We start from the raw sequence: 13,553 nt of genomic DNA, 5'->3' as shown, positions 1-13,553 counted from the left end.
GGCAGACAAGAATTAATTGCTAGGTGTTTAATGATAATTTATTTCTTACTTATTTCGCTTAACCTTCTCTTCTACACCGCTGTAGTCAAAGGTGGGGGGATTCACTAAATGTAGGCCTGGGAACAACACGCTGAGACAGTACAGAGACAGGCCCTTCGAAGGACGATAAATTGTTTCCCAATTTCCCACGCCAAAAATGGGATCTTGGAGCTCTATCCACGTAGCCACAACGGCGGACATTATGTTTCATACAGAGCGGGAAATAGTGTAGCAAATTATGGGAAAACTTACACCATGTGCTTTTATGTTTGCTTCTTCTGTAATAAACGTCATTACATGTCTCTGAATGGCAAATTACTGCTATTCTTATTTTTGTTATATGTATTACGGAACTACTACTGCTGCTGCTAAACTTACTGTTAGAATTGCTGCCAAAACCACCACCACCACCACCACCAAAACCACCACCACCACACTTGCACATTGATGGGTTACGTGCTTTCTCCTCTTGTAGGCTATGTAATCATTATTTTGATGTTAAAATAGTGTTACCTTGTGTTTCTTCTTCATTTGGAAGTAGAAAAACTTGGAAAAAATAATAATTATATTTATTTGTCTTCGAATTGTCTATAATGTGGGAGGGAATTAAGCTATGCTATCGTTCATACAGTCTACCGATTGCAATATAAGAACACTTGCTAATCGAGAGAATAAGTTCCAATTTAGAAAAGTATCTAACTTTTACGTGTGTTTTTTTTCTTAAATTCTGTAATCTTATTCTACTTTGAACTTGTCGTGATGGAACAAAAGTTTTCATATACCCTGTTCATAAAGGCCGATCAATTAGTTCCCAACGCCTCCGTCTAGTCGTCGCTTTTCAGTGTTTAATGGTGTATTTCTAGAGGCATTGAAATATTCAGTTGTTATTCCTTTATTAATAAAAAGATAGAGAGAGAATCTCGCCCGAAGACTATAGGCCCTCATCACTTCTACCAGCCTTCTCCAAGATTTTCGAAAAAGTTGCATGTAAAAGGATCTAATCATCTCGATAGCTACAGCATCCTCATTCCAGAACAATTTGGATTCAGAAAGAATAAATAAATTGACGTTTAATTTAACCGATAAAATTCCCGCAGCAACACTATTTAGCAGCCAAATGAGTTGAAATGGAGTTTAGTTATTAATCACGAAGATATGAAAAGGAACGCTAGATGAGAAAATATATTGAAATAAAGAAACAGAAAGGAAGGAGGAAATAAGGAAAGAGAATACGGGATTAGAATGAATGTATGAAAGATGATGAAGAAGTAGCATTCAGAGCACCCTACGTGCACTGTTATTTTTATAAACACACTCTCAAATTATTATTGTTGTTATAATTTTTACAATTTTATTTACATATATTTCCCCGTTTTATTCTTCGCGACTGCACACAATTATATACCCTGAATGCAGCGTTTGACAAAAATGCCTTCTCAAGCCTCGGAGTACATTACTGTTCACAGATCTCAGGAAAGCGCGGGTATGCTAGGGTGAAATACAAATCAGCTAGAAGCTGAGAGTAAGGACTGACTCACAGATATGTCAGCTTGACCGTTTGTTTTTATGATATTCCGACAGTGACATTTTTCAGAACACTTATTCACCATTCAAAGATCCGTACCTTTCACAATTTAGTTTTCAGTGTAAGTTGATTTCGTGACACGTGCACTGTTCAAGTTGTTCAGATCAGAAGATAAAGTTGTATTTTGTTGTTTTATCTAATGCAAAAATGGATGACTAACGAGATGTGTCAGTGTGCCATTGGAAAACTTAAATTAGAACATTTCCGACATATGAGCTTTGAGGAAAAACAAATGATATTTTTTTCGGGACAGACCAGTGTCTAAATTAACAGCGACTGAATTTCACATAGATACGAAACTTACATTTTGAAAGTTAAACAATATAACTTGATTCTGTATAATAATAATGATAATAATAATGATAATAATAATAGTAATAATAATAATAATGATAATAATAATGATAATGATAATAATAATGATAATAATAATAATAATAATAATAATAATGATAATGATAATAATAATGATAATAATAATAATAGTAATAATAATAATGATAATAATAATGATAATGATAATAATAATGATAATAATGATAATGATAATGATGATAATAATGATAATGATAATAATAATGATGGTAATAATGATAATGATAATAATGATAATAATAATGATAATGATAATGATAATAATGATAATGATAATGATGATGATAATAATGATGATAATGATAATAATAATGATAATAATAATGATGATGATAATAATAATGATGATAATAATGCTAATAATAATGATTCGACGCTAAATAACCTAGTAGTTGATACAGCGTCGTTAAATAACCAACTAAAAATAATAATGATGATAATAATGATGATAATGATAATAATGATGATAATGATAATAATAATGATGATAATGATGATGATGATAATAATAATAATGATGATAATGATAATAATAATGATGATAATGATGATGATAATAATAATAATGATAATAATGATGATGATAATAATGATGATAATAATAATGTCTAGCCACGCCCAATTCTTATGATTAGTCAAAGTGCACAGTGCATGCCTTCTCTCGTGGCAGGTGAAGCAGGCGGCGAAGGGCGTGGGCTGGTCTGAGGACAGCATCGCCGTGGCCATCAGCGACATCCTGGGTCCTTACGCCCGCAAGGAGTGGAATCTGCCCGTGGGCTCGCACAAGAATCCCTTCTGGAGGCTGACACGCAAGCTGGCGTCTCCTCGCGAGGTGAACAAGATGCTGTCCAAGTCGCTGCTGCTGGCCTGCACCCTGGGCTCGGCGCAGCTCGTCAGGAACCTGCTGCAGGCGGGCGCCGACCCCGGCACGGAGCCCGGCAAGTGGGGACCCCTCCACTCCGCTGCCTACGGAGGCAATGTCGAGGTCATGAGGTCAGTACTAGCGTCGTGCAGTACAGAAGGAGGCCTGTCGTGTTTGTTCCACATTTTTGTAAAAATGTTCGCTGTCTTCCAGTCACGTTTCTACTGCTTAAGGATTTTAACATAGATCTTGCGATTACTTTTTCATCTGAAACAAGACTAAGTTTTTAATGTCTTGGTTGCCAACATTGCAGTCAGCGCAATACACAAGACTACACAGTTTATGGTGAATAGAAGACAAATTGAGAAGCATGATGTAATAGCTGAATAATAATTTTAATTTTCAGCGATTGTGGTGTGAATAATTTTAATAGCAAAATAAATATAATGATGATGATGATGATGATGATGATGATGAAAGCGGTAATATACACAAAACTAAATGGTATAAAGATATTTTATAATATAAAAGCCCTATATGTTTTAAAAATAAATATTGATTAAATTTATAACCCAGGACTTCATTGTCAGCATAATATAATGTCATCGACATTAAGATTGTTAGTAACATTATTCATGAGTTTTCGCTTTAAGTAAATGATCTTTGTTGTGAAAAATAAGTTATTAACTAGTCAAACATACGTAACATCTATTGCAGATAGAGACAAGACTTTTTGTCATAAACAATTTTGTTTCTTGTTTAATCAACTGTCCGAAGACAAGTTTGAACCTCGTAAGTAGACTTCGTGGAATTGCCACGAGAATCGCAAAGTTTACTGCGCACGCAGTATAGACTGTATGAGCAGGGGGCGTGCAACGGATGGAGTAAACACTGAGCAGTATACTGCGGTTACAATGAAACCTATATCCTGCATTCAAGAAATATAATGAATGATCATTGAGGTAGGAAATGTCTAAACATGCAAATACACAATTATTTTATAGTGAGATATATTAACTCTTAAAATTTAATGTAAGATACTCACATCATCCTTGAATAAGTGCATTGCAGTGAAGAGTTACGTACATTTTGAACGACTGCAAAGTAACCTCCCCCGATGGTCACTTAAACAGTCTTTATTTTGGGAAAATGTACGTTCAACATCACACGATGTAATACGTACGTATTTAAAGAACGGAAAGTCACTACTTCTTAGTACGCCAACTTCAGGTGTCTTGTCGTGACCTGATAGTACATCATTTATAATACGAAGTTGTGAATAGGCAGAATTTTTAGCAATAATGTTTCTCAACTCACATTTCACTTTTTCTCAAATTAGTGAATTGTTATTTTGGATAACGGTTTGTGATACTTTATCCACTATATTAAGGGCTTCTGAGAGTTGTACTTTAGACGATTCTAACAGGGTGATGCTTTTGGACAGGATTTTAAAATTAGAAACACTGAACAGAATATCTTCCAATAGCTATTCAGAAGGCAATGTTTTACAGCTGCAACAGCGGAACTGTCTGTGCTATCCAATGCATCAATTACCCCCATTACTTTGCCGTAATGTTCTGGATAATAACAGAATCCAACCACGTTCCCCAACGAGTCAAGACTGGCTGCGAGGGTAAGGATATTCCAGGGGCAATTATTTGGAACAGCAACACTCTCATTGTAGCATGTTTGATTGAATTCTTGTCTGCACTGAACAGATGTTAAGCTTTGACTATTCCAACCACAGTAATGCAAAAACAAGTGCTTACATAGGTATACTTTAGCTGTAGCTGCTCCATCTATTTGGACCAGTCACAACTCTTAAAATGAACTGCTTTTACTACGAGACCGGGCGGTCGCTCACCTCCTCTATACTACCGTACATCGGCAACCTGATTGCATGCTGCGTGTGGCAATTTAACGAAGTCTACTCATAAGTAACACCAATAAGGCATCACTAAGGAGGCAACTAGGCCAGGAGATAATGGGGTAGGGTGGCCAGTTCCTTTTCCCTCCAATGCATATGCTTCTTTGATACATTGCGCGTCACCCTATTCAAAATCATTCACTATTTCTTTTACTTCAGAGAGATCGCATACAACTCAACTGAGGCAGAATGTGAATTCGCTGCACCATAGTAGCCGTGTCTGTAGTTGTATATTTCGAAGCAGAAACCTTTGCTTTGATGATTGTTGTCAAGTCTTTGAAAAATAGCATTAGTTACATCGTTGTGTGAAGGGAGTTACTTATTTTTAAGAACGAAAACTTAAAAAAAAAAATATATATATAAGTACAAGTTACAAGAAAAGGAAAATTCGACGAAAAGGGCATTTATGTAAAAATAAATCGAAATGAAACTTCATCAGAATACTCCATTTGTCATGACTGCTGCATAATGATAAATAATAATATGTACATTGAAATAAATTAGATATTTTGCTAAACATCCTTTTGTCTAGTAATAACGTATATTAGTGAAATCGGTATTATTATTATTATTATTATTATTATTATTATTATTATTATTATTATTATTATTATTATTATTATTATTATTATTTCAAAAGATGTTGAAACTGTTATCCACAAGCACATTTTCTCTTTCACTATTGTAAACATCAGCCGACAGTGGCCTAACTAATCTAGTTTCATGCCTATTATTATGCTCGTAATTGGAACGCGGGGCCAAAACTGATTCAGTTGCTATATTTCTATGTCAGCAAAGCTTTCCATGTAGTTCCGTATAGTAAATAACAAAACATCTTTATTCTCCAAGTAAACTGCTTTAAAAGTGGCTAAGTGACAGGACTCAACTTCAAGACCGGTTCCTTCCACAATCTTCATAGATGATATCTGTACAAGAATAAGTTCTGGCTGTTTATTATTCGCTATCCATTTTAAAAATCTTCCGTGCAATCAAAAATATTGCTGAGTGCGTACAGTGACGAAAATGACGTCAAGATTTGTTTCTAAAACTAATGCCGCAACCTACTCCAGAACATCATAGCGTACAAATGAAATTAACAGAACGGACTGTGTAATGTGGTGTAAAGTATTATTGTCTATCATTGTATTTATTTCAGTTGATTAAATCGTGATTAATCATTGTTTTCACTTCATTTAACTTGTCTCCTTTGCTAGGGCCTTGCTGGAGGATTGTCGCGTTTTCGTGAACGGAACGGAAAAGAAAGGAAACACAGCACTACATCTGGCGGCATATAAGGGAAACTACGAGGTTATGAAAGTGCTCCTCGACAATACCGAAACTGATGTGAACGCAGTGAATGACACCGGATGCACAGCGTTGCATATCGCTGGTGAGTACAGTCATGTCTGGTGTAAAACTGGATTTAGAGATTTCGCTGCAGCACAGGCTATTCAGTATGTTGTCTGTATGTTGGTCCCTAGGTCTCCTAGTCTCTAGATCTGTTGATTTGTCTTTGACAGTCTTCGCTTCTAAACTACTGGACAAAATTTTCTATAAGTCTGCTATAATTTCATTGCTTTCAACTTTAGTAAATAGCAGAAACAGTAAATAAGTTCCATAAAATTCTTGGCTCCGAGTAACTGCAATTTGTACTGTTTCGTAGCTGCGTGGTCTAAGGGTACTTGCAAGACGGAGCCTGGTTGGTAGTTGGTAGCCTGACTGGTTACCTGCCTGAACGTTGAGCAAAACGAGGCCTGGAAGGTAGACTGTTATGCCGGTGGTAGATCGTGGAATGAATCACCTCATTTTTCCAGCTACCAGCCACCTAAATGTCTTTACTGCGCATGCGCCCGTAGAACTTCCCCACGTGCTAACCGCCTACTGCTGGTCATTTCGATGCGTATAGTGGATTGGGAAAGATTAATTGCAAATAATAATAATAATAATAATAATAATAATAATAATAATAATAACTAAGGCTGTTATTCTGAATTTTATCATGACTTCTCTTAGGTTATCCAAGGAAACAGGCTATTATGGCACAGGGTGAGTCAAACTTAAGGGACTAACACTACAACCTTACATCCTGCCAGCTGCCATGCATAAGGTTCTTGCCATTACCAGTATGACAAGTGATTTTTCGCGTAACTAGATTATTATTATTATTATTATTATTATTATTATTATTATTATTATTATTATTGTTGTTGTTGTTGTTGCCAGAAAAATACAATACAAAGAAATTGTAAATTTACAACATTCTAGCACTCCCTCTAAAAGAGAGAGACTTTAAATTCTAAAAACAATCTTTCGGTAGGATAGTCAATATTTACAAAATTTGAAATCAGGCTCAACTCGACCGCCGACATGTCTTATTGTGAAATTGTGAGTTGAAATGGATACTAGTGAAGTTAAAGCTAGCCCCTTCTTGTACACCCGACTTTCTGCCCATCGACCAACTCGGTAACGAACCAGGCTCCGTCTTGTACGTACCCTATGGCATCAGTAAGACTGAATGAGCACTGGTTCGAGTCTTAAGGGGAAAAGTTTTTCTCATAAATTTCTGCCAGTATATGGGATCTGTGTCCACCCAGCATCGTGATGAGTTTGGGGAAGTACCTTAATGTGTCTCGCTTACAATCTGAGGTATGTCTCAACCCGTTGTGAGTTCTCAGTCACCTTGTTATATCTCAGCTTTCGTATGCATAAAGTTTAGGCAGATCTCTACAGAGCTTTAATTTTTTTAGGAAAGTCAATAGCCCTATATATCTCAGAGTGCGGAAATTAAGACTGAAAATACAAATGGCTGAGTTTATGGATGTAGTACCAAGAAGAAAAACGTATAAAGTGCGTGCGGTAGCGTAACGCTGCAAGCCGGATGGTCGTGGGTTCGATTCTCGGTGGGGTCATGGATCTAGTTCTTCCAGCCGCACTATGACGGCCCTGGATCTACTCAGCCTCTAACATCCCTACTGCCATTAATTCTGATTGTCTGTAAAGGTGGGAGCCTTAATCTCTGAACCGATTTGGCCTGTCATGGAGTTGACAGAAAGTGATGTGCACATTTACACACGTGAGGCAGTACCCTGAGTAATGATGAAACGATGCGAATTTTAGTTACGTCATTTTGTGACTCTGGCATTCAAATTGACATTGCAGAATTTGTTGGAGTTGGTCAGAGCACGTGTAAAAGCTGTGGCCTAGGTGCCGTTGAGTACTGAATTGGATTTTACTAAATCTAAACAAAATCATTACTTTAAATTTCTTGAAGTCTCTGAATTGAGGGAGGAAAGTTGGAATCGAATCGACTAATGAGAGCGGCTACAGTGTGGACAAGTCATATGCTAAATCATAAAATGTGATCAATATGACCCCTTCCGATTTTCAAACAAGTTTGGAGGAGGAAATTCATGCTATTTCCTTAAGATAACCCCAGAAGGTGAAGTCACCCTGTACGTCCTCAACCGGTCAGGGAGACAGTTCCGCACAAGTGGAGGAGCGCTATCCTGATCTTGCTCCTAGCAGATCTAAGCCCAGAAGTTCTGCTCCTGATATGTTTGGAAATCGGGGGAGGGGGGGAAACGTTTGGTGAACTTCTTCCATTGACGGATAAAGTGTACATCCAACGGTTCGACAAGGGAAGTTGCACCAGGTGGAGTGGTTGTTACCGCTATGTGTTTATCCCCCACATTATTAATCATGCGTGGAAGAAAGCTACTTTTCCAGTTGAATGTAATGCATTTGAAGCTGTTGGCAATGTTATCTGGGACCTGAAGATTCGAGTTGCTCAACTCCCAACTGCAGATATGCATCTTTCATGCAATGTGCTTAGTGTAGTTATTTGTGCTTAACGGATTTCTACATCAACACCTACAAACATGTTTAAGTATATGTAAGGATAGCTAAAATTAGTAGAATAATCATTATTTATAGATGAGTTTCCTTCCGTATTCATTTACTTACTTACTGGCTTTTAAGGAACCCGAAGCTTCATTGCCGCCCTCACATAAGCCCGCCGTCGGTCCCTATCCTGTGCAAGATTAATCCAGTCCCTATCATCATATCCCACCTCCCTCAAATCCATTTTAATATTATCCTCCCATCTACGTCTCGGCCTCTCTAAAGGTCTTTTTCCCTCCGGTCTCCCAACCAACACTCTATATGCATTTCTGGATTTGCCCATACGTGCTACATGCCCTGCCCATCTCAAACGTCTGGATTTTAAGTTCCTAATTATGTCAGGTGAAGAATACAAAGCGTGCAGTTCTGTGTTGTGTAACTTTCTCCATTCTCCTGTAACTTCATCCCGCTTAGCCCCAAATATTTTCCAAAGCACCTTATTCTCAAACACCCTTAACCTATGTTCCTCTCTCAAAGTGAGAGTCCAAGTTTCACAACCATACAGAAGAACCGGTAATATAACTGTTTTATAAATTCTAACTTTCAGATTTTTGGACAGCACACTGGATGATAAGAGCTTCTCAACCGAATAATAACACGTATTTCCCATATTTATTCTGCGTTTAATTTATTATACCAATATCTGTCTAGGCTGATAAACATTGTAGAACTGCACTGTGGGCAGCTACAATTAGCACCATAAATATTGATTACAGGTGAACTTTCCATCCTATTTGATTTTATGCAATTATTAGTCAGGCACTTTGCGAATGTACCTTGTGAGATGTATAGAAGTTCTACACTTAACCTAGGTTTAAATCTCCTAGAAATTGGTACCGTGAAGAAATAATATGCAGAGTTGCATAGAACTGAAAAAATAATAGACAAGTGAATTAGGTACCCTGTAGAGTTATCGATCTGAGTCAACTATCTTCTTGAGGATTCAGTATAAATGAATTCTGTCCTAACCACGAAAATTAGGTGTTCCACCTTCTAATTTGTTTGTTTGTCTGTCGTAATCTTAAAAATGATAATATTCGGTGATAGTAAAATGTCCTGAAATTACAAACTTTATTGTGTAAGTGCAATAAAGTTATAATTAATAGCAATAATAGTATATAATTACATACTCGAATACATTTCTTCTGCATATTTATGCACACTTACATATTTCATAATACAGTGATGAATATCTGGGCTGTAATTACAATCAGACAGCAGTCTCTACACAGCGTAACAATGAGTTCAATGACCTCCCTGCTACGTTCAGTATCCGCTGTCTGGTTATAACAATTCTGGCTTGCACCATCTCATTGTTTGCACTCTCAAATAACAATTTGTAGCAGCAGATCTACTTATCATAACCTTGGTCTTCTTACATTGTAGGAACGGCTCCTCTGCTGGGGGAAGTCCAGGCTAACAGATATCTGCAGTGCATTTCTTTGCTCATGCGCAGAGCTGACCTCAAAGCAAACAGACCTGACAAGAGTGGCTTTACAGCACTTAGCCACGCGATTATGTATTCGCGCAAAGAAATGGCCCAGGCAATAATGAGAGATAACGGAAATCATTGCTTGAATGTGGATACATTTCTAGCAGGCTATTACGGGCGATCTATCAGAGAAGCTATCCAAAATACTTTTCATGAACTGGTTCCCGACCTTCCTACTCCGCTACAAGAAAACTCAGACTCTCCTGCAAATCGTCTTCTGGCATCACTTCAAAGGGGGGAATTTTCTACCTTTCAATTACTACTAAACAGCAGCTCTGTGGACGTAAACCATTGGTATGATGAGCCGTACTATTCTACTATTACCGAAATAGCCATCCAACTCAGGAATAGAATAGAATTCTTCAAAGAGCTTTTGAAAGCCGGTGCAAATCCGAATCTTATCAACCCTATTACATCTCTGTCTTTGCTTCATCAGACAGCTAGAAGAGGTAATGTAGAAGTGCTGCGGTGCCTACTACAAGTGAAGGGGATAAATGTCAACACTAAAGATTCAGAAGAACGCACGCCGTTACATTGTCTTTCTCAAGTCCGTTGTAAGAGTTCCATCGACTGTGAAGGCCATCAAAAATCGATTGGCTTGCTGCTAGGCGACTCGATACCTGACATGGCACCGGTATCAGACCTGAATGCCGTCACTGCGAGTGGCGAGACGCCGTTACATCTCGCTGCTCGCATGGGAGACGCAGGAACTGTGCTCACACTCCTGAGATCTGGCGCAGACATCATGCACAGAGTGGCCGGTCTGGAGCCGCCTCTGACGTACATCGATCCCGCGGTACTGGAAGGATATCTCGACGACTGCGTCGACAGCAATGACGAGTCGCCTCTTCATCAAGACTATATGCTAGCTTTTGATTATCGATTCTTGAATCCAATAATTGGAAATAAACCTCGCAAAAGGAAATGGTTTCACGATTCTGAGATGCCACCTCTGAAGTTCTTGAGCAGCAAGCATCGTCTTGTGCACTTGCTCCATCATCCTGTGATATCAAGTTTCATAATGCTGAAGTGGCAGAAAGTGCGTTGCATGTACTTGATGAACTTTGTGTTTTATTGTCTTTTCCTTGCATCCCTCACTTGGTATTGTCTACTGAGAGTTAATGAAGGAAACAGAGACGGGGCCAAAGAAAGCAAAGAAGAAGGAAATGAAGTAAGTGAAGCAAGTGCAAATGAACAAGTGACCACTGAATCAAATGTATATACTAGCAGTCAAGAAGACAAGTATGTAATACCACTTTCGATTCTTTCGTTCTTTGTGTCGCTTCTCCTAATAAGAGAAATGTATCAAATGTTTACGTCTCCAAAGCTCTACGTCAAACACAGCAACAATTGGCTGCTTTGGGTCGTAATTTTGTCATCCTTGAGCGTATGCATGGATGGGGAAATTACGATTTTGCCGGAATGCGAATCCATGTCACTTCTTTTAGCATGGACTCAATTTCTTGTATTGATCGGAGGTTTCCCATCTCTCTCAATTCAATTAGAGATGTTAAAAACTGTGGCAGGCACCTTCTTTACATTTATAATATGTTACTTTCCCATTTTAATTGCATTTGCTATCAGCTTCTACACTATGTTCAAGAATAATGTCCCAGAAGAAAATGAATTTTTCTACACTAACTTTGGGATGTCTTTATTGAAGGTATTCATTATGTTCGCTGGGGAATTTGAAGCATCTGAAATTCCTTTTGATTCAGCTCCGGGAGTAAGTCAAATTGTTTTCACTATCTTTGTGTTTCTGATTTCAATAGTTCTTCTGAATCTTCTTAATGGTTTGGCCGTGAGCGACGCTCAAACAATAAGAAAGAATGCCGAAGTGCTCAGTCTCAGGGTAAGAGTGAACCTTATCTCTTACATGGAAAAAATGAGTTTTGGGCGCTTTTCGTACTTTTCAGTACTTCAAAATTTACCAGATAAAAAATTTAAATTGTTTCCAAACAAAAAGAATGGCAGAGTAGAAGTGCACGGTCTTAGTGAGCAAAATACACTAATACCTAGTAAGATAATACAAGAAGCTGTTGCTGTTGTAAATAAAAGAAAAGAAATGTGTCGAGAGAAAGAGAAAACGACCAAAAATGAAACTTCTGAACTGCATAGTAAACTAGCGCACATAGAGAACTATCAGATGAGTATGGATAGGAAGTTAACGAAGATGCAGAAACAACTGGATGAATTATTTCAGTTGGTTTTAAGTTCGTATGGCGGGGACTGAAATAAATTAACATTCCTAAAGGATAAATTATTGTCACATTTTTGTGGAAATCGGATGTATTTTTGTATAGCAGTTACGATTTACAGAAACAGGTAAGTTGTTTACTTTCATTGCAGTTGTGCATTTATGAAATAAGAACACTGAAATATTTTAAAATGGTAATTTCTGATAAATGTCATAGTTACAATCCAGTTGTTTAAAACTTTCAAGACTCTTTGCAGTGGTGCCTCCTGGGATTTAGTCTGGAATTTTTTTTCTGTGAAGAAAATTAAAATTAAAAATACAAGCATTGTCATTTTAATGGAAAATGATAGATTGCGAAAACATTAGCATAACTTAATTTTGACACTCCATTCATATTGAAGTTAACTCATAAACTTTCTTCTCAAGAAGCGAATTGATTGTTAAATCCTCCAGGACACACACGTACGGTGTCAGTGGTAAGCAATGGTGGCAGTGTCCGTTGACATGACAACGTCATTGACAATAGAACAGTTGAGTATCTCGACTGCTTTGGTCTGCGTGTTGCCTAACGAATGTATGCGCGGTTAGTTGAAATATTTTCAATATATTTCTGATCTCAATTAACGACATGAAACTTGTTGGGCAGTTAAAATAGAATAATTATTGTTTTAAACTATTTCCATAAGGAGTTTGGAGTTCCAGAGCTTTTCTCCAGCAGCCGCTGCTGATTTTTATAGCATTTAAGGCCTAAATATTTAATTTCATACCTTGATGTTTGATGTACCTGTGATATGTGCAATGTTGTACCAGGGTTAATAGCTATATGCACGCACCTACATGTGTTACATTACTCAGCAACTTCTGTCTTACTATAGTATTTATCAGCAGTCTTTTGATGTGCTGAAATATGTTTAGTACAATAATATTGTTATAATATTTTAATAAATTTCATATTTAAGATTTTGAATAAATGAGTGGCTGAGTTATATTTCGTCGAGCCACAATTCATTTCAGCATATCCACCACCTACCTAGAGAATCCTATAGGCTACTTTCTATCCTTTTCAAATTGTTTTATTTTATCAGGTATCCCTTGCAAATAGGTAATGAGTTGTTTCCATTATGTAGGCGTACATATGGAGAGGAAACCAACTGGTGAACTCCTGGAATCAGGTTT

The 13,553-nt window shown here is 37.4% G+C and overlaps 1 protein-coding gene across 1 annotated transcript in view; it reads left to right on the top strand.

The window, feature by feature from the left end:
- Window positions 1-13,352, top strand: part of LOC138695749 (transient receptor potential cation channel protein painless-like) — a 31,155-nt gene extending 17,803 nt beyond the window's left edge. Inside the window, exons 3-5 of the mRNA XM_069819908.1 lie at window positions 2,670-2,992; window positions 6,003-6,178; window positions 10,075-13,352. Of these exons, the coding sequence (XP_069676009.1) occupies window positions 2,670-2,992; window positions 6,003-6,178; window positions 10,075-12,413 (2,838 nt within the window). The 3' untranslated portion in view covers window positions 12,414-13,352. The remainder of the gene's footprint in view (window positions 1-2,669; window positions 2,993-6,002; window positions 6,179-10,074) is intronic.
- The last annotated feature ends 201 nt before the right edge of the window (window positions 13,353-13,553 follow it).

Source organism: Periplaneta americana, chromosome 3 (assembly GCF_040183065.1).
Source record: "Periplaneta americana isolate PAMFEO1 chromosome 3, P.americana_PAMFEO1_priV1, whole genome shotgun sequence".
Classification (NCBI taxonomy): domain Eukaryota; kingdom Metazoa; phylum Arthropoda; class Insecta; order Blattodea; family Blattidae; genus Periplaneta; species Periplaneta americana.
Note: the sequence above shows the minus strand (reverse complement) of the source record. Positions and strands in the feature narration are given on the sequence as shown.